The sequence below is a fragment of the Hemiscyllium ocellatum genome, chromosome 17 (genome assembly GCF_020745735.1).
Source record: "Hemiscyllium ocellatum isolate sHemOce1 chromosome 17, sHemOce1.pat.X.cur, whole genome shotgun sequence".
NCBI classification, from domain to species: Eukaryota; Metazoa; Chordata; class Chondrichthyes; order Orectolobiformes; family Hemiscylliidae; genus Hemiscyllium; species Hemiscyllium ocellatum.
Window position 1 is genome coordinate 15,986,118 of NC_083417.1, and position 26,233 is coordinate 16,012,350.

The window sequence follows — 26,233 nt, forward strand, 5'->3', positions numbered from 1 at the left end:
CCTCGGATGCTGCCTGACCTGCTGTGCTTTTCCAGCACCACTCAAATCTTGACCCTTTCTCAGAACCCAACGCAAGAGCTCAAAACAGGTTATCTATTGGTCGTTGCTATTTACGGGAGCTTGCTGAGGACAAATGGAGCGCTTGAATTTACATCAAAATCATCGACCGATAAGGAACTCGAGGTCGGGAAAGCCTCTATTGTAGTCTGTTTGGGGGAAGGAAAAAAAACCGGCAAGTGTCTGATTACGAAAAGCAGAGAACAGGCTTGTGTTTTTTAAAATATTTACAAGCGCTGGCATTATCTTCTCAAGGCTGTTACACTTACAACCAGGAACGGAGAAGCCTACAAGGAGGACGGGTTTAAAAATTCATTCAGATGGGGAAGGGACCACGAGAGTGCCTGAGTTTCGTTTTCGTCAAATTGCTTGGGTTGCTTTCTACAGAAAGTGCAATGTCGTCATTCAATTTGACCTGGTTGGTACCCATTTACTCAGAAGTGTGTGTGTTTCTGGTTGAAACGTGTTCCGTGTGGGGCTTTCAGTTTGATTTGGGATCTCGCACCCCCACCACCTCCTCCTCGGAGATAAACAGGGTCTGAAACGCAGTCAGCAGCACGTACCAGCCTTGCAGCCTTGTTGAAGCCGGTTGTGTACCGGGGTCATGGACTGAGGGAGCGAGTGATGTAGGTGAGCGAAAGTTGCCTGTTTTGTTTTGATGTCGGTGTCTGCAGAGGTCGCCCTCGCTCTCTCCCTCCCGATACCACTCCCCCCCCCCCACCTCCAGACAATGTAAACGTGACAGGCAGCACGATCCTCAATGGTAGGCGCATTGGACACTGACATTGGCTCGTCAGAAACCGCCCCCCCCCCCCCCCCCTCACCAACAGGAAAGCCCCGGGAGACCTACACACAAACACACGTATTTATAAAGACCATCCTCACAGATTTGGGGTAGAGAGAACACGCATCTGATAAAAAAAAGAGGCATAGCGAACTGAAAATGTTTACTCCTGCTTCTCTTCCCGGACATCTTGTGTTTCTCTTGCGCTTTTAAGACCATAGGAAACAGGGCCAGAAGGCCATTCGGCCCATTGTATCTGCCTCGCCATTTACCAGGATCAGGGCTCACACGACATTCCTCACATCCACTTTCCTGCCGCTTCCCTGTAATCTTTGATGCCTGTACTGATCCAAGGTTAAAAATCACACAACACCATGTTACAGTCCAACAGGTTTGATTGGAAGCACTAGCTTTCAGAGTGCAGCTCCTTCATCAGGTGGTTTTGGAGTACACACCCACCTGATGAAGGAGCGTCGCTCCGAAAGCTAGTGCTTTCAATTAAACCTGTTGGACTATAACCTGGTGTTGTGTGATTTTTAACTTTGTACACCCCAGTCTCGGATTTCTCCAGTTTCCTCATTCCCCACCCCCACCTTGTCTCAGTCGAATCCTCGAACTCAGCACCTCCCTCCTAACCTGCAATTTTCTTCCTGTCTTCTCCGCCCCCACCCCACTCCGGCCTATCACCCTCACCTTAACCTCCTTCCACCTATCACATCTCCATTGCCCCACCTCCCCCAAGTCCCTCCTCCCTGCCTTTTATCTTCGCCTGCTGGACACACTTTCCTCATTCCTGATGAAGGGCTTATGCCCGATAAGTCGAATTTCCTGATCCTTGGATGCTGCCTGACCTGCTGCGCTTTTTCAGCAACACATTTTCAGCACACCCCAGTCTAACACCGGCATCTCCAAATCATGTACGGATCCAGAATCTCTAGTGGCCTTTAACACACACATAAGGACTTTGTCCTTACAGCTCTCTGCGGCTAAGAGTTCCAAAAACACCCAACACTCAGGGAAGACATTTCTCTATGGCTCAGTCTTAAATCGTAATCATTTTTATTCTGAGACTATGCCCTCTGGCCCAAGACTCTCCATGAGGGGAAACATTCTCTCAGTATTAATCCTGTGAAGGCCTCTAAGGATCCTATATGTTTCAATGCCATCTCCTCTCTTTCTTTCTGTGTGTTTGCTTTTTTAAAAACAAAAGTATCATGAATGCTAAAAATCAGAATTTAAAGTGACATGTACAGCAGGTCAGATAACCTGCCACCAACGACAATTATTGGGAGCTTTCCCTCGGGGGTGGGAGATGATCTGGATTCTGGGACGAGAGTGTATTGCTGGAAAAGCACAGCAGGTCAGGCAGCATCACAGGAGCAGGGGAATCGACGTTTTGGACAAAAGCCCTTCATCAGGAATCTGGATTCTGTCCAGTTGAATTCACACACCTGAATGTTGAGCTCAATAGATGCCCCGCCTGTATCTGTAGGCAAAAATGAGGACTGCAGATGCTGGAAACCAGAGTTTAGATTAGAGTGGTGCTGGAAAAGCACAGCAGGTCAGGCAGCATCACAGGAGCAGGAAAATCGACGTTTCGGGCAAAAGTCCGTCCGGATGAAGGTCTTTTGCCCGAAATGTCGATTCTCCTGCTCCTTGGATGCTGCCTGATCTGCTGTGCTTTTCCAGCACCACTCTGATCTAAAGACTGGTTTCCAGCATCTGTGAGGCTCACTATAATCTAAACCCCGCCTGTATCTGTAGCCGATTACCCCCAATGTGATTGCACAAAGGCTGGCGTGGGGCATGAGCCCCGGTTACATATACTGGGTTCTGTCCCCCTTGGGTCTCCAGTCTCCCTGGGTTTCACGTGTAGATTAGCCTTCAGTGAGCACTGATCCCAAAGGGATACTTTGGTGAGTGATTATTCCTGATGAAGGGCTTATGCTCGAAACGTCGAATTCTCTATTCCTGAGATGCTGCCTGGCCTGCTGTGCTTTGACCAGCAACACATTTGCAGCTGTGATCTCCAGCATCTGCAGACCTCATTTTTTACTCGAGTGGAACTGGAAATCCACCCAAACCGGGGTGTTTTCTTTCTCCTCCTCCCGGCCACCTTGCAGCTTTGACACCATGATGTGAATGAGAATGTTCTGAGGAAGGGTCACTCGACCCGCAGTGTTAACTCTGATTTCTCTCCACAGATGCTGCCAGACCTGCTGAGCTTTTCCAGCAACTTCTACTTTTGTGTCTGATTCACAGCACCCACAGTTCTTTTGTTTTTTTTATCGCGAGACCCGCGATTAGAGAGTGTCTTTTTTAAAAATCTCTTGACTGGCTCGACTATCTCTCCCTCTAGTAGATTCCTCTCCCTCTAGTAGATTCCTCTCTCTCTGTCTGCCCCACCTCCCGAACTCATCCAGGATTTCCCACTTCCCAGGTCCAGGCGATTGCAGTGAGAGGGGACCGTTTGGCTGCCTTTTTCTGATTTGTGGCTGCCTGATGTGCAGAGGCGGGGAGGTCAGTAAGGTTATGTTTTGAGTTGCTTGCAAATATCACTTGAACCCATCCTCCCCCCGCTGCGCGACCTTCATTTCTAGAACGCTTGGGGGGCGGGGGGGAACGCTTGCTCTCTGCGTTGTCACTGGCGTCACTCAGTTTGTGTACAATCTGCTTGGATTTTTTTTCTTGGGTCTCGCTTTACCCCTCCTATGGTATATATAATGCTTGCAGCCTCGGTGATAATCTACTAGCAACGCTGCCCACACCCCCCCCCCCCCCCCACACACACACACACAGAGATACAAAATGTGGCGGTAGCTCTTTCTACAGTGCAATTGCTGAATTTCTGCACAGATCTCGCTGTAAAACCCACCTCTTTTCATTTGGTTTGTCTCCGCTGCCAGTCTGTGTCCCATGGAGACCTCCCAGCTCTTCATGCCCCGGAATTTCAGCTGCATCGCCGCTTTGTCCGGCAGTTCGGCCGAGGAGTGTGCACTGGCCGCGATGGGGGACAGCGAGAACTGCAAGCGCCAAGGCCAGGCGGACAAGCAACGCAGCCGGGACGGGACCCCCAGCAGCAGCAGCAGCAACAAGAGCTCGAGCCCCGGGCAGAGGAGGAGAGCCAAGTCGCTGCCGGCCCCCGGGGGCCGAGCGGTCACCGTCCTGACCCGGGCCAGCAGCAAGAAGGTTCGCTTCGCCGACTCGCTGGGACTGGAGCTGACCACCATCCGACACTTCTGCGACGCCGAGGTGCCCCACGTCCCTCAGAGGGTGATGGCCAGGCTGAGGGAGCAGACCCCCGAGCGCCTGCTCAGCAACAACATGATGGCCATGCTCCTGGACAGTCCCACTCGCCTCCTTGAGCCCCTCTTCAGCGACCCGGGCAGCTCGCCCGACTTCGAGGGCAGGGTCCGGCGGGACCGCGTTTGCCTGGAGAGCATCTCCACCGACCAGTTCAGCGTGCTGGGGCTGGTCAGGGTGCTCAACATCGCCTACGAGAAGCAGGTGACGGTCAGGTACACCCTCAACCACTGGCAGTCCTACATGGACGTCGCGGCCACTTACAGCGGCCACTCTGCGGACGGCAGCACGGACACTTTCTCCTTCAAACTGGTGGCCCCCGTCTTCCTGGACACCGGAGGCACTCTCCTGTTTGCCATCCGCTACTTGGTGGCGGGCCGGGAGTACTGGGACAACAACAAGGGCTCCGACTACCTGGTAAGGAGCCACAAGTTCAAAATCTCCCCGCCCAAGGACTGGGAAAACGGCTGGATCCACTTCATTTGAAAGAGGGACAAGAGGATGTTGCTATCTCCACCCGAGCCTGTACCATACACCCAGCATGTCACTTGTATCGACGATGAGAAACGAGGTTCTAATTTTTGTTTCTGTTTCAAACTCTTCAACTGTTGTCACGTTAAAAATGGACTCTAATTTTCTTTTTTTTTAAAAGAACTTGTTTCATTGGGAAAATTGGTCACGGTTATTTTGGGAAATTGACTTGAGTTTGTTTTTTTGTTTAATTTGTTGGGGAAGGAATGCCTGTGTTTCTCCAGCACTTTGTGTGTTTTATTATTGTTGCTGAAATTTATGTGACCAGGTTAGCCTCAGTAGCAATGAGCTACAGGAAACCTATGCAAATCGAGGAACAATGTGAGATCACATCCAATCCACAGCCATAGATCGCTAGAGATGGGGTGGCTTCTGCTGCAGAAGCCATCTTAGTCGTGGGTAATATTTTTAAGTCTTTTTAAATGCACTTTGCAGTTCCAAAGTGGCACTTTCTATTGACTTGTTACATAGAGACTAATATAGCTCATTATCAAAGTGTAATAAGCGTAACAGCATTTTTAGAGGAAAAATGTGTCCTAGTAAAACATTTCTTCCACTTCTGCAAGCATGCTATAAATCACATCAACACGCATCATGGAGCTGCTTCGCTCTCTTCAGTGACTGGCAGTATTCCAGGGCAGTGACCTAAATGACCTTTTAGTATTGAGAAAGGCACTGACAAGGAGTTAGCTATAGTCCTTAGGGCTAAAGGGATCAAAAGGTATGGGGGAGAAAGTAGGGACATGGTACTAATTTGGACGATCAGCCCTGACCCTATATTGAATGATGGATCAGGCTTAAATGGCCTGCTCTTGTTTCCTATGTTTCTATAACAATGGAGGTCAAGGCAAGTTGTTTGCAATGACCTTGCGGAAGTTAGGAGAAAGGGAAGTGGTGTCAGATGTAAATGCTTTAGATAATACTGTAAAGAATAGTCAAGTAAACTGCCAGAGAAGCAAATTGTAAAACAATTGCAACGGTTAACCTGACATTTTTCCAGTCAGATTTAGATCTGGTAAAATAAAAGTTAGGTGCTCTGATTAGTCCAAGTTCTGGGACGTTTCTATTTCTAGAAATGTTGTGATAAAGAACTTGACAGATGATATTAAGAGTTTTAGAATTAACAAAAATCAGAATACATTGGAATTATGGATTGTTGCAATAGTGTGGGGAGAGGAAGAGAACAGAAAACACTATAGTATGTGCATCCTTTGATTAAAGTATAAATGTCTTTTCTATGGCTAGTTTTAATTCATTCTCTGTTATAATATACAAACCTTTCCTGTAAACAAATGTTTAAATCCTAAAGAAAGGAAAACATTTAAAGGCATATCAGTATTAGTTTCACACCAGAAGTAATCTCTTGTCGCAGCAGATGCTATTTCTTGTCGTGGCTTGTAAAATGGTCTTTTCCTTGCAACTTCCATGCTATGTCACTGCGTCATTGTACAAAGATAGGATGTGCACTTGTGTTTAATGAATCTCTTGGAAAATGCTGCATGTTTTATTTTAGCCCCTATTTTGTGCTGGAATGGCCTCAGCATTGCTCCTACCTTAACCTGTAACTTGATTCCACTGTTTCAGGAAATGAGAACTGAAATAACCATCAAAACATTATGTATGCATTTATAGATGAAGGTACTTTTCTGGCGCAGCAATAGTGTCACTGCTATTCGAGTAGAAGTTCTGGGCTGAATTCCCACTTGTTGACCAAGGGAGGTGTTCTGTAGTATGAGAACGTGAGGACTGCAGCTGCTGGAGATCAGAGTCAAGACTGTGGTGCTGGAAACGTACAGCAGGTCAGGCAGCATGCAAGGAGCAGGAGAATTGACATTTTGGACAAAAGCCCTTCATCAGGAATGAGAACCATTCCTGATGAAGGGCTTTTGCCTGAAACGTTGATTTTCCTGCTCCTCAGATGCTGCCTGACCGGCTGTACTTTTCCAGCATCACAGTCTCAGCTCTGTAGAATGGTCAGGCAATTTGATCATCAGCCTGTAAGTTCTTCCAGTGTGCCTGATGGTAGCTAGCTAGTAAGAGTCGGACCGTCTTCTGATGAATCATCTTGCAGAAGGCAAATTACTGCTGTACCTTGCTCTTAAGTATGGACAAGTCCTTAGAGATGAGAGCAGGAAAATGGTAGCAAGAGACTTAAGTCGAAACAAGTAGCAATTCTTTCAAAAGAAATCTGCATAAAACCATGTTAATTTGGCCAACTTCTGTGAGGAATCTCTGACCTGCTATATGTCAATCATGAATATTGTGATGCATAGCAAGGTGATAGTGTGCTGACTGAGTCCCTCATTTTATGTTGTAAATGTGATATAACTCAAAATGAAAACAATACCCATGTAGTTGAGAGGCAAAAGCAAATAAGCTTAGATCATATATGCAGAAAGTACTGGAAAAGCTCACCAGGTCTGGCAGCATCAGTGGAGCGAGAAAAGCAAAATTAATGATTTGAATCAAAATGAAGATACACTGTATAACTTGTTGAGTTTTCCAGCATTATCTGGTTTTATTTTGGATTTTCAGCATCCAGAGTATTTGTGTTCATTCAGCCAAGCTTATTCTCAGTTTGCTTTCAGTGCTGCTCTTCATTGGCTGTGAGGTAATGGTGCTAGATTAGTTCTCAGGGTGTTGGTTTGAATCCCACCATGACAGGTGGTGGAGTTTGAATTCAATTAAAATCGGGATTTGAAAAAAGCCAGTCTAACATCGCATCCAACCATTGTCAATTGTTGTAAAAGCCATCTGGTTCACTAAAGTCCTTTAAGGAATTGAATTTGCCCTCCTTACCTGATCAGGCCTACATGCAACTCCAGACCCACAATGTTGACTCTTAACTACTCTCTAGAAAGTTTAGGGCTGAGCAATAAGTACTGGCTTAGTCTGCGATGCCCTTATCGCATGAGAAAATAAAGGAGATAAGAAGAAGAAGATGGTTTGTCTTACCTCCATTCACCCTCCCTATCCTCAAGGCAAATGTTCCACTTGGTGTTTCCTGTCCTTTTACTTTTTTTTGTGAGCAATATGTGAATCACAAGGATTTTAAGGTGCAATGTCAGGCTCACAACCATGTTTAACAAAATGGTGCTTGCATTACTGAACTGGATGATGCCTTGTTAAACACTGTAAAATTCATCTTTGGCACGGTGTCTCAGTGGTCAGCACTGCTGCCTCGCAGCGCCTGGGACCTGGGTTTGGTTCCACCCTTGGGCGACTGTCTGTGTGAAGTTTGCACATTCTCCCTGTGTCTGCATATGTTTCTGCTTGGTGCCCTGTTTTCATCCCACAGTTCAAAGATGCGTAGCATAGATGGATTGGCCATGCTAAATTGGCACGTGGTGTCCAGGGATGTGCAGACAAGGTGGACTAGCCCTGGTAAATGCAGAGTTATGGGGATTGGGTGGCGGGTTTCTAGGTTTGTGTGGGATGCCCTTTAGAGGATCACTGTTGTCTTGATGGGCCAAGTTACCTCTATTCACACTGTAGGGTTTCCATGATTCTATATAGCAGATAAGGGACTATTCAGCAGACTTTTATATGTATAATAATCATTAGCCATAGCTGCTGGGATATCATTCCCTCAGACAAATGTCTTATAGGAAAAGGTGCAAACAATGCTAGTTATAATGCAGGGTTTAAAAGTAGAATGGGACGTATTCTTAGAGATTTTCATCAGACGTTGAATTCTGGAAACTTTTAAATAAATGCATAGATTATAATCTCGATACTAAAGCAAGAAGGTGGACAATGTTATAAACTCTACTCAAGTCCAATCTGAATTTTGACATGTAAATCTCCTTCAGAAACCTACTGCCTCCTGTTTATATCTATACCTCTTGCATTCTTGTGCATGTAATGTAACAAGTAGTTTAAAAAAATGTTTGCTTGTTTTCACCACCACATAAAATGGGCCTGCAGGAACATTTTTGGCTTATTATCATTTACTTCTGTGCAATCTGCAGACTGACAAGGGGAAAATCAGATTGAATTCTTATTTTAAAAGAAAATTGAATTACTCAGTCCCTAAAACGTACCTTTCCAATTGAACCTTCCAAATAACCTTTACATATTAATGCCAGTATAAGTCAGGGACTTTCATTATATGAAGAAACCAGAGATACTGGACTGTTCTTTTTTAGTGTCAAGAAGCTTAAGATGAAATTTTACAGACGTGTTGAAGCGTTGGAGGTGTTTTGATGGAGTAAGTAAGGGGAAATTGTTTCCACTGACAGAGAGGCTGGTTGATTCTCAAAGGAGACCAATTTAAGATAATTACCAAAAGTGGCAAACAGATTTTTTTTTCACATGGTGAATTATGATGATATTCTGGAAGGCACTGCCTGAAGGAAGATAGGAGCAGATTCAGTAGTAGCTTTCAAATATGAACTGGATATAAACTTGAAGGGAAGAAATTCAGTGTTATGGGAAAAGCATGAAGATTTGGATTAAGCTGACACAGACATGATGGATGAAATGGCCTTATTATAGTCATTTAAGATACTCTGATTCTATATTTATATCTATATTTATATCTATAATTATAAACTCTTGAATTTTAGTCACCGATTTCAAGACTGACTTTTGTGATCTATAGATGGTGTCAGCAGTGAACAGCTGATCCATTTCAACAGAATTGCTTCACTTAATCTATTTCATAAACAAAGGTTCCATTAGTGAAAAGCTAGAATACTCTTAACCTGGTGCATGTGCTTCCAATATGCAATATAGTTGCTGTCAGTGTTTGTGAGAAGCAGTGGTGTTAACTTAATATTTATGTTGGGCTTTACATTCGCTGTGAAGGTGTACTCCACATCGCTCAGCTGAAGCTTACAGACAGTTTAGCGGTCAAGGTAATTTATTGTGTTGGTTTACTTCATAAACTAATGGTAAGTGGCTTGGAGAAGAGCTTAAAGGTGGTGTTGTTTCCAGGTATCTGCTGCCCTTGTCCTTCTAGACTGAAGTGGTCGTAGGTCTGAAAGGTGCTGTCTACGGGACCCTGTTGAATTTGATCAATGCTTCATGTAGATAGCACACACAGCTGCTGTTGACGAAACTTAACTTACTGTTATGGCACTTTCCGGGATTGTTTTGCTGTGTAATGTCAGGAATTGTTTTGAAACAATTGTTGGGAAGCAAGCCAATCTGTTTCACAGCTTTTGAGTGAAGAAATTGACTATTGCATCCATTGCTGCTGCTCCCCTCCCCAAATAAATCCATTCTGGAACGTTTGCGTTCTTAAAACTATGTGAGTTTGTTTTAAAATGTAGCCTTTGTGAATTTTGTCAGAAGTCACACATGATGCCAGGTAATAGTGCAACAGGTTTATTTGAAATCACAAGCTTTCGAACCGCTGCCCCTTTGTCAGTCACCCGACAAAGGAGTAGCGGTCCAAAGCTTGTGATTTCAAATCAAGCTGTCGGACCAAAACCTGGTATCATGTGACTTTTGATTTGTCCACCCCAGTCCAACACCAGCACCTCCACATCATGTGAATTTTGTGTCTTGAGTCAGAACCTGAAGTACCAAAATCCAGACTGTAACACTGGTGAAGTAATGAGGGAGTGCTAAACTGTTGGTTAAGTGTTAAATTCTCACGGTTGTTACATTCTCATAGTATATTTATGTTTGTTACTCATTCATGGTATATGACTCCGCTGGCTGGGCCAGCATTTATTGCCCATCCCCTATTGTCCTTAATGAGGTGGTGGTGAGCTGTTTTGTTTATAATTACTTACAGTGTGGAAACAGGCCCTTTGGCCCAACAAGTCCACACCGACCCGCTAAAGCAGGAACCACCCATACATTTACCCCTTCATCTAACACTGTGGGCAATTTAGCATGACCAATTCACCTGACTTGCACATCTTTGGATTGTGGGAGGAAACCGGAGCACCTGGAGGAAACCCATGCAGACACGGGAAGAATGTGCAAACTCCACACAGTCAATTGCCTGAGGCGAGAATTGAACCTGCGTCTCTGGCACTGTGAGGCAGCAGTGCTAACCACTGTGCCACCGTGCCGCCCACTGCAGTCACTGCAGTCCCTTAGGGGTAGGTATCCCTACTGGCTTGTAGGGGAACTTGCAGATGGTGGCGTTCCATCTACCTCCTGCCCTTTTCCTTGTTCTAGATGGAAGTGGTTGTAGATTTGGAAGGAGCTACCTAAGAAGCCTTGGTGAATTTCTGCAGTGCATCTTGTAGATAGTCTACACTACTGCTACTAAGTATTGATGGTGGAGGGAGAGAAAGCTTGTGGATGTGGTGACAATCAAACAGGCTGCTTTGTCACCTGGATGGTGTCAAACTTCTTGAGTGTTGTTGGAACTGCACCCATCCAGGCAATTGGAGAGTATTTTATCAAACTCCTGATTTGTTACTTGTTGATGGCATCAAGGGGTCAAAAGGTGAGTTATCCAGTGCAGGGGTCATCGCTTCTGACCTGCTCATGTCGCCACTTTTCATACAGCTTATCCAGTTTAGTTTCTGGTCAGTGGCAATGCCCAGGATGTTGATAGTGGAGGATTCAGTAATGGTAGTGCCATTGAATGTCAAGAGGCTTAGTTAAAAGTTTTGCTTTTTGGAGATGGTCATTACCTGACACTCTGTGATGGAAATGTTACTTGATACTTGTCAGCTGAAGCCTGGATACCTGGGTAAGCACTAGCTGTTGGAGCGCTGCTCCTTCATCAGTTGGTTGTGACTCATCCAAAAGCCAGTGCTTTCAGATAAACCTGTTAGACTATAACCTGGCATTGTGTGATTTTTAATTTTGAAGAAGAGCAGTCAGCTTATCCTGGTGTTCTGGCCAGTGTGTATCTCAGTCAACAGCACAAACAGATTTTGTAGTCAATGTTCTAGTGCTGTTTGTAGAAGCTTGCTGGCTGCAAATTGCCTGCGAAAGTTCCTAATTCTCATGAGTACCTCATTGGCCATAAAGTGCTTTGAAACATCAGGTGGTCATGGAAAGTGCTAAATCTTACATAGAAAAATAAGTATTCAAATGTTTAGCAGCTGTCATAAGATTTCATCCCACTGTTGTGAAGTATGCAAAAGGGAAGCCCACAAATCTATTTTCTGTGTATTACCTAGCACTTACTATGTTTAAATTGGAATAAAAAATGATCAGCACAGATCATTTTAATCTCAGGCAGAAGTAGGTACTGCAGATGCTGGATATTTTACTCAAGATTAGAGTAGTGCTGGTAAAACACAGCAGGTCAAGCAGCATCCAAGAAGCAGGAAAACCGATGTTTCGGGCAAAAGCCCTTCATCAGGAATGATGAGGCTCTCATTCCTGATGAAGGGCTTTTGCCCGAAATGTTGATTTTCCCACTCCTCAGATGCTGCCTGACCTGCTGTGCTTTTCCAGCACCACTTTAATCTTGACTCATTTTAATCTCAGCCTAACTTGCCTTTAGCAAGACAATAGTGATGACCATAAACTGTTCAACTTTTCTGTTACCCTATGAAGTCAGTAGATTTGATTTCTAACTGGAATAAAGGTAACAATTGTGCAGTATTCTTAATTGCCAAATTCAACTCCACTTCACCCATAAGACCATAAGATCCAAGAGCAGAGAAAGGCCATTCAGCCCTTCACGTCTGCTCTACCGTTCACATCTCACTTTCTTGCATTTTCCCTATAAGCCTTGATTCCCTTACTGATGAAAAATCTGTCTGTCTCAGTCTTGAATGTGCGTGTCTTGTCTGTCATCCCTGAGCAGCCTATGGATGGACATCATCGAGAATGATGGACCATTATAGCAGAAGTGGAGTTATGGGTGAGTAGTTCTGACCTCCCTGTTGTAATTGTAATGAGGTCAGCATGTGGACCTCATAGAATATGGAGCTGTCAAGCTGGCCCAATCAGGAAGCCCCGGCTGATAGATAAGAACAAGAATGTTCCAGTCTCTCTGAGAGCTGGCTCTGAGGGAGCTGGATCAGTACCAAGGACTCTCCAGGTGTAATTAAAGGGTGACTCGGTGAAGGGATGCTGGCCTCTGGAGTTATTTCACTACCTGTAAGGGGAGGTCATTCTCTTAGTCTACATTCTCTATCCTTCAGGAATTACCATTGTTGTCTGACTTACAAATATTAGTGCACCAGTAACCACAAACCTGATCTAGTCAATGAATAGCTATACTGTACCAATGAAAAAGATGCCATGTTTGTTCTGCATGTGTACAGAACTATGCCAGTCGGAAGAACAGTAGCAGAGATAAGATTGGCCTTAGTGACAGAGACTGGTGAAAATCCATTTGGTGGTTATCTTGTTGGAAGTGTTAATGGGTGTTTGATTATGGAATCGTACTTCGGGTTGGTGCTATCCACAGCTAATATTGATAGTATTCTTATATTTCAGAAATGATTATTTGAAGTAATACCCCCTCAGTGGCATTTGTTATGGAAGTGCAAGCCAGATCCAGATAGCACTGTTATATCAGAGGGGCAGAACTAACCTCTGAGTCCACGGTTAAACATTCCCTGAAGTACTGTAATACATTTGTAAAACTGTCACTCTGTCAATGTAGCAACGTTAGTTTTATACGTGTGTCACCTACCTTAAGCACCCCACGTATTCTGCATAATTGTGGTATATGTTACCATTTTAAGAAACAGTTCAAAATAGGTCATTGTTTCCGGGGCTTCAACCTCTTTCACTTCTATTAACAATCTTGGCTTCAATTGATTGTGTGTTTGCAATGTTTTTTGCGAGACATGTCAAGCTGCTATATTAATTCATGTTCTTCATTCACATTTGAAATATCCTGTGGTCAGATTAACTAAGCAACCTTTTTTGATGGACAAATGTTACAGCAATCCTTCGCACCAAATAAAACATGCAACTTATTGTAAGGAAAGTTATCCTTTTTAGAGACCATCTCCTAACCAATTGTGTGCATGATGGCTCCATTGGTAGCAGTGTTGCTTTTCATTCATAAGTTTGTGTTTTCAAGTCCCATACCAGAGACTAGAGCAGGCAAAATTGGCATTGTAGTGCCATACCACATTGGATGTGCCTTTTTTTGGGGGATTAGACACAAAACCAAGCCAGTGTCTGCTTTCAAAGTGGACATCAGAGATCCCATTTGAGTGAGGTTTCAACCACATTATCCTGTCCAGTTTCTGTCCCTCTATTGATATAATGAAAAGATGGAGCATCTGCTCACTGTTACATTGCTGTTTGTGGTTGGCATGATGTGGCGGTGCTGGTGTTGGGCTGTCGTGGGCAAGGTCAGAGGTCACACGACACCAGGTTATAGTCCAACAGGTTTATTTGAAATCAGAACCTTTCAAAGCTTTGCTCCTTCGTAGATGAAGTCTTCTAATGAAGGGGCAGTGATCCAAAAGCTTGTGACTTCAAATAGACCTGTTGGATTATGACCTGATGTCATGTGACTTCTGACATTGCTGTTTGTGAGAGCTGGCCAAATGTGTTGGCTACTGCGTTTCCTACACTGAACGGTGACTACGCATCAGTTGTTTCTTTAGCACTTTTGGGACATCCCATTCTTGTGAAAGGCATTGTACAAATTTCTGTTGTGCCATGTCCAAAGAGCTTTGAATTTGTTAATCAAAGTCTTCATGATATAATCATGTAGATCAATTGTTTAATACAATCTGCACTTAAGAACTCAGGGCTAACTGAGCAGAATGATGATTTCATCTGGAAAAGTAGCAGAGATATTACAAATGGCCTTTGCTCCCATGAGCTAAGGAGTATGAAAATAAAGTCAAACAAAGTTTACACTTCTGATTGCTCCACATACCTTTAATGCAAACTGATCTTTGGAGCAATAGGCCTGAGTTGTGTGAGAAGGGTTGTGTGAAGTGAGAGCTGTCTTTGTGAATTAGCATCTTTTGAGGAGAAATGCAGCGTGAATCTGTCCAAGTCTTGTGTTAGTGTCAGTGCCAACAATATATGTGACATGCTGCTCCAGTATATTACCTGCCCTTTATTGTTCACTGTGGGACATGGGCGTAGCTGGCTGGTAGCATTTAGTACCTGTCGCGAGCTGCTTTTGAACTGAGGGACTTGCTAGGTTGTTTCACAGGGCAATTAAGAGTCGACTACATTGCTGTTTGTCGGGATAACACATAGACCAGATGGATGACAATTTCCTTTCCTGAAGGATAGGTGGGATTTTCCTGGCAATCAACAATGGTTTCATGGTCATCAGTAGATTCTTAATTCCAGATTTTTAAAATTGAATTCAAATTCCACCATTTGCCACGATAGGATTCAAACCCAGGTCTTCAAAACACTAGCTGAGTTTCTGGATGTATAGTTTAGCAATAATACCGCTAGGCCGTCACTTCCATGGGAATAGGAATACGTTGTTGCTTGACTGGTTTTGTCAAAGGGCCATAAAGGAATTTTACACACCTCCCCTCCCCATTCATTTATCCTAACTCGTCTCCTTGGTTTCTAACTGGAAAATAAAGCAAGAAAGAAATACAAGGTGAAATAGGTAAAAATAACATTTGTTAGTAACTGATAGTAATGCAGTGTTGTCGACATGTCTATCATAACATTTATGATGGGCTTCAGAGGAAATTTCTCTGACTGTCACTTCAGATTTGGTTCTAGATGTCAGCTGATATAAAAGGTAATGATATGACAAGTGTCATCTAGCAAAGAGACTTGTGCAGATTGATAGCTCCTATGTAAGATTAATCTGGGCCCAGCGTTGTGCAATATACTTGAGGATCACGTCAGTTTAATGCAATTTCTGTAGATTGAGAGACTGCATGACTGGCCAAGAAACAGTGTCTGCAAATCAAAAGTAAGGTTAGAACTGTATAAAATAAATATTATTCACCTAGTCATGAAAGGTACATTCTCCTTAATTTTAGAAATTTCAGATGTGACTTGTGTTGTAGTATTTTAATATGATAAATGTCTGTATTTTTACATGTATGTAAAGAACTACATCTATTTTTTATAAATGAATCATGTGTTAAATGTTGTTTGAAGTGTATAAGTATTGAACACAAACTATCTGTCTGCCTTGTCTTTGTAATTCAGTATCCTGTTATATATATATGCAAAATCCATTCTTTCTTTGTGTAGTTTATGAATTGAGTGCTCACCATTTTCACTAAGTATTGCTTTACTTGTATTTTGACAGATGGAAGTGTATGAATTTTACTCTTACTGTAGACTGAGCAGAATTGTATTGTGGCTTTGAGAGTGTGGAGGGTGTTCTTGCTTGCTGGTTGGAAACCTGGAAACAGATTCTTGTCACTCCTTTTTTGCCAATCAGTCAGAGGTGAGACCACCCATGACACTTCCTCTGAAATCAGGAGCTTGTGGTGGGGAGGGGGGAGAAGTTCTCAGCAGTGCCACAGAGGAGGCAGTGGCTGCTGCTGAAATAACATCCAGCGGAGTCTCAGGATGGAGGAGTGATCCAGGCTACAGGCCTAGTGAAGAGGGTCGGTGGGGATATGCAGGCTTCACAGTGAGAGAGGGTGGTGAGAGGGAGTGCCAGCACCTGTCCAATTGAGCATCCATCCTGGCTCCAAACCTGAGAGAGCAGAAGCTCTTGCGCTTGGTTCTTGTTGCCCTATGGCACTCTTTCTGCCCAGTTTCCCTGAGGCAGGGTTTTCATGTCTGGCTGTCTGGGATGAATGTGTGCTTTGCTGCTTAATGGGGAAGAAAGCACTGGAGAATTATAAATGGCAAGAAGAATAAAAGTTAGTCATTGACGCAGATTTGCTTGTGTTTGATTTTGAGCTTTAGGAGATTTATCAGATAGGCAACCTCCATGAGGTTTCTGGGAAAGAACACTGCACAGTTTTTTCTTGACCTACTGTCGTAAATTATTTCCTTTTAAACATACCTGTAATGATAATATTTTGATTAATATTGCTTGTGGAATCTTCCTCTGTCCTGTTTTCTGTATTGAACCTAATCAACTTAACTAATTGCCCTGGCTGTTTTTCCTTGTCGTGAGTTCTGGCCTTCAGTTCAAAGAATTTTTTTAAATTCTCAGCTTTGGAGCTCTGAGCTTGCCCATTTATCTGTGCAATACATTGGTAAACTATGCAATATTGAATACTAATAGCTACCAGTTCTATCAGATCTGCCAAATAATTTAAAAGAATAAAGAAAAGTTCCCAGATTTTCCATTCAATTTCTTTTTAAACTGGGGTGGTATATGTTTTACCTGTGTCTCACCCAGGTGACAACTGTTCATCTTTCTGTAGATGTGCATGTCTATTTGTTGAGTGCAAATTTCTGACCTAACCATGCTACAAAATAAATCTTTGTCATTGTGTGTCAGTTTGAAAGGAATAGTTTCTATAATTGCCAGTTTTAAAGATTTTAGTGTTGCATTGTACTACAAGGTAACATTTGTAATTATGGCAATATTACAATGTTCAAACAGTTTGTGGTTTAATGTTCTGTTTATATGCAGTAAACTTGACCAACAATTAAATCTTATAATGGCCGCTTAGAAGTTCTGTTGTGTTATTGGAGTTGGGAGATTGCAAGAACCAAAACTGTTCAGTGGCCAAAGAAAGTCAACCTGGCTGTCTATGGAATGGTACTGCTGTATTTTCTGTTTGTTCGTTGTGAAAATATTGCTTTATATTTTGTACTTTGTGATGTCAATAAACTGTACTCCACTGCAATTCTAATTGTGGGCGTCTCCTTCAACATTGCCTTTCATTACCTCTGATCCAGGAGGCCAGAGTTGAAGTCACACCTGATCCACAGGTGTACGATTGCATCTCTGAACAGGTTGAGGAGAAAATGTCTAGAAACTCATTCAGTTTTGGTCCACTCTGTTCATAGCCAAAACAAAAACATTCTTTTCAAAAGGCCTGAGAAATTCCTAGGTGGATGATACTGAGGGTAATAGAGCAGTGTCATAGTTAAAAAGTGTGGTGCTGGAAAAGCACAGCCGATCAAGCAACATCTGAGGAGGAGGAGAGTCGACATTTCAAGCATAAGCTCTTTATCAGGAATGTCATCAGAAGAGCTTATGCTCGAAACGTCCATTCTCCTGCTCCTTGGATGCTGCCTGACCGGCTGTGCTTTTCCATAACTGCACTTGTTGACTCTGATCTCCGGCATCTGCAGTCCTCACTTTCTCCCAGTGACATAGTTAGCCAGGGGTCCTGTTGATGTATTTGACTACCTGGGCAGAATAATAAAAATGTTCACTCCGATACCTGCCCTCTTCCCTGCTGTGGTCCAATAATGGTCTCAAGGCAGCACCTCCTCTATGAGGAGTTCCAATTTGAGTGATTTATTGGAGGGCCATGGAACTAGAATCCAAACAAGACACCTCACAATCTGGACAGGAAAGAGTGAAAAAATTAGGTATATTAATAAGGTGGAAAAGTTATATTTGTCTTAAGTGGGAAGAGTTAGCTGTTTATGAAATGCACATTAATATGTGATATAAATTGTAAGGTAGTTGAACATTGTTTCTTACATACTGTGTAGGACTTATTGTTGAAAATTTTAACATGTGTGTTGTATTAACCGTCAAACAAGTCATAGAGATTCAAATCTGTAAATTTTTCTATATTTCTTAAATCTCCCTCTTGCTATCCATCTTTGGCATAAACCATTCATCAGTAAATTTTAAAGTATTGATTAAAATGCTTTCAATGGTCAGATATAATCCCACCTGACTGATACTGATTACTGATCTAAACTGCAAAGGCATGAGCAGGATCACAGAACAACATAAAGTGAAAATCAGTTTAATTCCTTCCTGTGAAGATGGGAAAATCAAAATGGAAACAGATATGCTGCCCATGTTTCTCTATTTGATGAGACTTGTAAGGCAATTGGAAATGTTACCCAAAATGTTGAATGTGGTGGTCACAGAAGTCAACTCTGGGTCACCTGCAGAAGTTTAAATCCTGAATGTAACAGTAACTTATCTATAAGCTTCACAATATTTTGATATGAGTCAAGTTTCATTTAGTAATAGTACTGTTATGTTCAATAGCTGAGCTTGTACTCTGCTCTTACTATGTTGACACTGCAAGTCTACATTCAGCTCTTTATTGACAGACCTTCTGTATTCAGGCTCCATTCATACGACACAAGTATGTAATGCAAACCCCGACCCTGAGTGGAGTCTGTGGTGATAAACTATGCTGCTGTCAACTTAATTCTGTTGAATATCATTGTCTGTATTCATCTCTGTTTCCTTATTCCCTGTTTATTTTAATTGGAATGCACTGTAAATTTAGGAGAAAATGAGGATTGTAAATACTGGAGAGTCAGAGTTGATAAAGCATGATCCTGGAAAAAGCACAGCAGGTCAGGCAGCATCCAAGGAGCAAGAGAGTTGATGTTTCGGGCAGAAGGGTTATGCCTGAAACGGTGACTCTCTTGCTCTTTGGATGCTGCCTGACCTGCTGTGCTTTTCCAGCGCCACACTTTATCAATTCATGCATTGTCAATTTACCAACGATCACATTTTGTATTAGTGAGGATTTCTTTTGTTGTCTTTCAACAATGCCTCAGCCAACTTCACAAACTTGTGACACTTTGCAAGATGTTGGGTAAGTAGACAGTTTAAATATTTGACAAGCCTAATTAGAAATTCACTTCAAGTGCTCCCAACAATCAAAGGGCAATTTGATTGCAGCGACCTTTGATGTTGCAACTGTAATGTTGTAACTGTTAACATGTGGAAATATGCACAAGATTCCATAGTGTATTGATAAGAATTGCTATGTGTTACTCAATACCTTTAATCACAAGCCTCCCAGGTTTCCTATTCTTTAGGCTGCTTGATTCAAGGATTCTAAACTCTTCCATGTTTGATCAATAGCTCCTCTAGCCTTGTCATCTGCAGAATGACCTGGACAGTTAAACCATGTAAGAGACTTTATTCCATCACTGGACTAAATGTTCACGGTATGTAACAGCACTGGATCTTTATATTGAAGTTGGCTATATTCCTTCAGATCACAGTGCAGTGTTTCAGGATGCCAATCTTGATTTAAATCTCCTCCAGCATTTTTGTAACTTATTTTTAAAATAATGAGGTTTCTAACGCATCTGTTAGATTTACATGCACTGATTAAATATTTTAAAGTTATATAAAATGACTGAATATTTAATCCAAAGATGTTGTAATTCATATTTGGGGAATACAGTTTGGGTTAGTCACAGATTATTTGGCTCGTGTTCCATGATTTGCCTTTGCCCTTCAAAAGTATTCTCCCACTGCACATCTTATTAAGACAAATTGCTCCCTTTTCTTCCTCATAAACTGTACTAGTTTACCTCTTTTTAAAAAATTCATGCCATTTGCACTGACTGTTCCTTGTCGCAGGTTCCACTTTCTCATCATTTGGGTATTGCTGTAGAAAGAGATTTGCTTCAAACCCTTTTTAGGTCACAGACTCATCAGGACACATGCAAGAATGTCAAATTTCAAAGCGAGCAATTATTTATACTGCATAAGGAAAGGATTAGTTGGCAAGTCGACTCTGATTGATTAAAGTGTTGCCATGGTGAATGCACCAGGAACTTTAAAAAAAAATGTTCATGGGATGTGGGTGCTACTGGCTCGGCCAGCATTTATTGTCCATGTTTAATAACCCAGAAGACAGTTGTGAGTCACCCACATTGCTGTGGGTTTGGATTCACATGTTGGCCAGACCAGGTAAGGATGTCAGTTTCCTTCCCTAAAAACCTTTAGTGAACTCGATGGGTTTTTGCAACAGTTACATGATCATCACTAGACTAGCTTTTTATTTCAGATTTTTATTAAATTCAAATTTCACCATGGTGGACATTAAACCCAATTCCCAGCACTTTGGCTGGGGGTTCTGAATTAATGGATGAATGGCATTACTACCACTATGCCATCACCTTCCCCTAAAGTGCCCCAGGTTTTTGTTTAGTTTAAAAGAGTACGTAATACTTCCAAAATGTTCCTTATTCCTGCAGGAGACAGGTCCCTGTGCATGAATATATCCACTTCCATCAAACATTCTTCACCATTCTTTTGGTAAGAATGTTTCTCCTGCATTTTCCATAGGATTTATTGATAGTTTATTTTTCTGTCCTTGTCTTACCTAATGAAGGCATAATATGAATAGAATTTTTAGATTTATGTAACTGGACAATGTTCTGAACAACCTGCTCATCCACATCTCCAACTTGATAGAGATCTATGCAAACTGAGCTCTGGTTAATAGCTTTCATTTGTGGGCGTTGTGTTCTTTGAGCTTGTCAGCTCTTCCCTAATCTAGAAGAAAATTTTAGGAATGTTCCAGAAAGAACTCTTAACTTTGACAGCTTGGAGGCTAGCGACAGCTAAACAGAAGCAATGAAAGAAAATGTTATGTAGAAGAGTAGTAAATCAACAACTAAGGGGGTTAAGTTTTAGAACTCAATATGTGTGGATGCATTGTAACTGATCCATAAGGAAAACCCATCAGCTTGAATAAATTCTAACCCCCTATTATTGAGATATTTGGTGAAGTAATCAAAATAGAAAATATTCTTCTGATTTCAGTAATGGCCTTAGTAACAATTTTTTTTGTTTCTTTATTAATTTAAAATATTATGTGTGATGTAAACTTTGTCCACAAACCTTAATTATTTCTATCAGAATATTTTATCTTGCTTTTCTCATTTTCCCTCACGTTTCCCATTTAAATTGTATGCTGTAAGCTGTCACTACGCAGTTGTTGGTGAATAAACAGCACCATGAACTGATGTTCTGCACCTTGTTGTTAATTTTCCTGCCATCCTTCGTATGTAAAAGTAAACTTGTGTTCATGATCTGATTTAAAAGCCAAATTTAAAATCCAAATCAACCCCCTTCTATTGGGCAGTCTTGCACGTCATACACTGAGCATCCATTTCATATTTTCTCTACGCTCTTAGTTAACATTCTCCAGAGTTCAAGCACGTCTTACAGAGTTACATTTTTTCTAAAGAGCTCAATTAAATTTCCTTTGTACTTTAACTTGATTGCTTGTGTAATTCCCAAGATTTGATATTGATGCAACCTGAAGTTTGGATGTGAGCCCAACACCAACAAACCCATCAGTAGATCGAAAAAACACCAGTGTGTCTCGAGAACAAAGCAAGGCACTGTTTCCGGTGCAACAGTGCATGTTATGGAGGCCCAACTGTGGCAGAAAAGGAACCTTGATGGAGGATTAATTCAGATACATGAAACTGGTCAATTAAAGAGGACTGTTCTAAATTTGCTTTATTCACCCGTTACCCATGTGTTTGCTGACCTGTAATGGCTCCTTGTCCAACACTATTTACTTTTCTGTCATTCTTTTTTACAAATCCTAAATTTATCTTCACTTCTCCCTGTTTCTGTCAGCTCCCCAAACCCTCCAATTAAAACCTTAATAATATTTATAAAGCGTATTAACAAAATTAAACTGACATCTCTGCATGCCTCCAGTTTTAATCACTTCATGGTATAATGCCTGTTACTTCAGAAGCCTTGGGCCCTAATCTCAGAAAGGGATGCCTTTCTGATCAATCTGAGCCTCAATTGTTACCTCTCTTTGCTCCATTAAGACTTCCCTTTAAAGATCACCCCTTTGATTAAGTATGCTGTCAGCTGAACTAATGTCTCCTTTGGTGGCTTGGTGTCAAATGCTTGTTTAATAATGCTCCCGTGATGTGGCCAGGAGTGAGCAATAATATGAATGCAAGTTGTTGTTGTTGGATTCACTGTAGTTCAACTCTCTGAACAGGCCTCCCAGCCCCGACGAATGAGTTTGTACCTTATCAGCTTAATGGGCCAGGTTGTGATAGGTGGAGGAACCCACACTCTTTCAAATCATGACCATAGATTGCTGTAAAATATGTCACCAGTTAAAGAAAACAGTATGTCCTGCAATCAGCATGTTTACACTGATCACCCATTTTACTCATCCCACCACCACAATGTCTGAAAACATGAATGTTTTCCTTTCGATAACCTTCATCACTGACCTGACCCTTGGAGTTTGGATCACTTAGATATCCTATGGCTAACCATTAGCATGAACTCCTTTGATTCTGCTGAGTAGGGCGCAGGCACCAGATAGAAGCTTGTAGTTAGAAGCTGCTAGCTGTTTATCTCTCCAACCTTCAGGCATTCTGCTTATATTCCTGATGAAGGGCTTTTGCCTGAAACATCGATTTTCCTGCTCCTTGGATGCTGTCTGAACTGCTGTGCTTTTCCAGCACCACTCTAATCCAGAATCTGGTTTCCAGCATCTGCAGTCATTGTTTTTACCTAGTCTTAGGAGGCAAGCCAAATGAAGCATGTTTCGCGAAAAACCTTCCATGGCGTTCATCTTTTTGACCAAGATTTGAGCCATCCTTACATACAAGCTGTACCACAGACCCTGTTCTGATCTATTCCTATGTAAGCCTTTCTTCACCTCTCTGACCCACCTTGAGACCTTTACTATGCTAAAATAACTCTACAGAAATGTACCTCTCCGTGGACTGTCACAGACTTAGTTTGATGCTTTTGTGAAATGTCGTGGAACATATGTTAAAAGATATATATAAACTCAACAACCAGTTCTGAGGACCCAAAATGCTAACTCGTGATTTCCCTCCGCAGGTGCTACCTGACCTGCTGAGCTTTTCCAGTAATTTTGGTTTGATTTACAGTATCTGCAGTTCTTTTTGTTTTTATTACAAGTAAATGCAAATTGCTGATGCCTTAACCTCGGCTATAGCTGTTGGTCAGGCTTAATTCACTTCTGATGAAGGGCTTATGCCCGAAACATTGATTCTCCTGTTCCTCGGCTGCTGCCTAACCTGCTGTGCTTTTCCAACACCACACTCTCGACTCTGATCTCCAGCATCAGCAGTCCTCACTTTCTCTAGTTGATTCCTCCTTAATTCATTAAAACCAAAATGTCAATCCTGAGTATTTTATAGATTGAATGGATTGACTCACATCCTGGGACAGAGGTTGATTCCCTTCTTACTGTTGAGTCTGAAGCACATTACGTTGGAAGCACTCAGCATGTCAGTCAGGGTCAGTGGGAGAAAGAATACCAGTCAGTATTCATTTTAAGTTCAACTCTTCGTTAAAAACTAAAGCAAAATAACAACAAAACAGGTTTGGAACAAGGAAAAAGAGAAAATTGAGGGAAAGGAAAAGACGACACGCATGTTCAGAGTGAGATGTGTTTAAACAAGCCATGATCTGATGAAATGGAACACAGTGTATGTGTGCTGTGAGGTTAGCATGCAACAGTGAGAGATCACTTGAATAACTAAAGTAATAGGGAGGGGGAATAGGCCGTGATGATGGGGTCAGTTGGGGTGGTGTAATCGTGGGATATTTGGGATAGGGAAGGTTGGGATTGGAATTGGGGTTTAGGGCATGGTGGAAGGAGGGTTGTTTGGCAGACTTTGGGGCGGGGGGTGGGTTTGATGGTTATAATAAATACTTGGGGTTGGGGGATTAGTACACATAAGCAATACAAGATCCTGAGGGGATTCATCAGGTGGATGCTTAGAGAATGTTTCCCCTTCTGGGAAAAACTCAAACTAGAAGATGCAGTTCAAAAATGAGAAGTCTCCCATTTAAGACACAGATAGGAGACCTTTCATTTTCCTATTGGAGCACCACTGATCTGTGGAATTCTCATTCCCAGAGTCGTGAGGAAGCTGAGTCACTAATTACTTTTAAGGCTGAGTTAGTAAGGTTCTCAATTGACAAAGGGAGTGAAAGGATATAATATAGTCAGGAAAATGGAGCTGAGACTACAATTAGATCAGCCATACTCTTATCAGATGGTGAAGCAAGTCTGAGGGTCTGAGTGACGTACTCGTGCACCCAATTCAAATGTTTGTACAATGGGGTGTGTGATTGTGTCAAGGTGAGTGCTCATAGTTTTATAACAGCAGGAGAGGGTGAGTGGAGACAATCCAGGAGGATGCCACCTACTCTCAGGATAAGCTTGGCCTCTCCTGTGCCAACTGCACAATCCTTAGCTCCTACGCAAAGGGGTGAACACACCACCCATCTCACCTGGCCAGCATCTCATGCTGTAAAGACATGTGAACTAAGGTAAAAGTTTGAGTCAGTGACTGAGGGATACAAATTGCCCAGCAGAAAAATGAGGTTTGATCAGAATTGTATTGATGAAAGAAGCCAGAGAAATGAGAGGGAAATGAGTTGGAAAGAAGCAGGAAATTTGAGTGCATTCTGATAGGAAGAAGAGATGGTATGAAGACACTCACTTAAACCTGTGTTCAGTACAGAGCACACCTTGATCACCGGATATGGAATAGACAGGTGGTTAGTTTTGTGTTCCTGTCAAGTCTGCACCTCTGACAAAAAACAGGCTGGATGACATCGCATGAGACTGCATTATGCACCTATGATTACACTTTGTAAGTGCCTTTAGACAATTTGAAAGCTTTCCAGGATAAATATACAATTGTGTATTTATGCATATCAGTAAAATGCAGATTCATTGCTGCTGCAGCTTATTTGAGCTTCCACTTTCTGGAATCACAGGCAGATTTGTTCAATGATTCATTTAATTACCCTCAGTGCCTGTCTTCTTTTCGTGCATCCATATTTATAGCTCTCTCTTCAGAGTGCTTGTCAATAAGCCAGTGTCCATTTTCTTAACACACTGTTTCTGCTTAGTTATTTCAGTACATCCTACTTCAAATAGAAGCACAAATATAAATTGGTAAAATTATGCTGCTCACACATGTATTAAATCATAACCATATTAAAAAAAACATTAAATGCTTCAAAGGTGTCTGATCAGTCAGTGTTAAAGGAATTGATCAGATAAGTCCCTTAAACAACCAAGAACTAGCTGAGGACTAAGTTAAAAATCACACCACACCAGGTTATAGTGCCACAGGTTTATTTGGAAACACTAGCTTTTGGAGCAGCTACTCCACAACTATCTGATGAGGGAGCAGTGCTCCGAAAGCTAGTGCTTCCAAATAAATCTGTTGCACTATAACCTGGTGCTGTGATTTTTAACTTTGTCCACCCCAGTCCAACACCGGCTCCTCCACATCATAGGTGAGAACTGTATGATGCCTGTAGAAACCAATAATTTTTACAAAGAAATTTGAACATCTAGTAAATGACTGTAAGGGTCACACAATAACATCACATTTTAGCTCACATCCAACTGAAAGCAATATTGACTAAGCATTATTTCAGTAAGCAACCTATATTCCAAATTAGAAAGACAATTTAAGTAGCTGAAAATCCCCTTCCACAGTCATAGTTACTCTGTCCTTTAAGCAGACACTCTTATTCTTCTGGAACCATCCCAAAATGATCCTTAATTCCCAAAGGTTGTCTTCTTTGATTTCCCTTCTCTGCCAGGAATCCTGTATTTATAGAACTGGTGAGGAATGAATGGAGATTCCTCCCTTCAGTCAAAGTTAGATGAATCATCTAGCCTTGATAAACCCTCACTACATCCATCCTTTCAAATGATTTCACCTGACAAAGGAGCAGTGCTCTGAAAGTTTGTGATTTCAATAAACCCATTGGACTATAACCTGGTATTGTGTGACTTCTGACTTTGCTTACCTGCA

At 42.1% G+C, this 26,233-nt stretch overlaps 2 protein-coding genes across 3 annotated transcripts in view; both read left to right on the plus strand.

The window, feature by feature from the left end:
* The first annotated feature begins 244 nt into the window (after window positions 1-244).
* Window positions 245-4,630, plus strand: LOC132823875 (protein phosphatase 1 regulatory subunit 3E). Of its 2 annotated transcripts, XM_060837956.1 has the most exons (3): window positions 621-687; window positions 3,282-3,361; window positions 3,748-4,630. In XM_060837956.1, exon 3 carries the CDS (start codon window positions 3,758-3,760, stop codon window positions 4,628-4,630), a length of 873 nt encoding a protein of 290 aa, XP_060693939.1. In that variant the 5' UTR covers window positions 621-687; window positions 3,282-3,361; window positions 3,748-3,757. The 2 variants fall into 2 exon arrangements, with proteins under 2 accessions (XP_060693938.1, XP_060693939.1); XM_060837955.1 differs by lacking the exons at window positions 621-687; window positions 3,282-3,361 and adding an exon at window positions 245-475.
* Window positions 4,631-4,645: 15 nt separating this feature from the next.
* Window positions 4,646-26,233, plus strand: part of LOC132823874 (meckelin-like) — a 152,169-nt gene continuing 130,581 nt past the window's right edge. Inside the window, exon 1 of the mRNA XM_060837954.1 lies at window positions 4,646-4,715. Within this exon, the coding sequence (XP_060693937.1) occupies window positions 4,646-4,715 (70 nt within the window). The remainder of the gene's footprint in view (window positions 4,716-26,233) is intronic.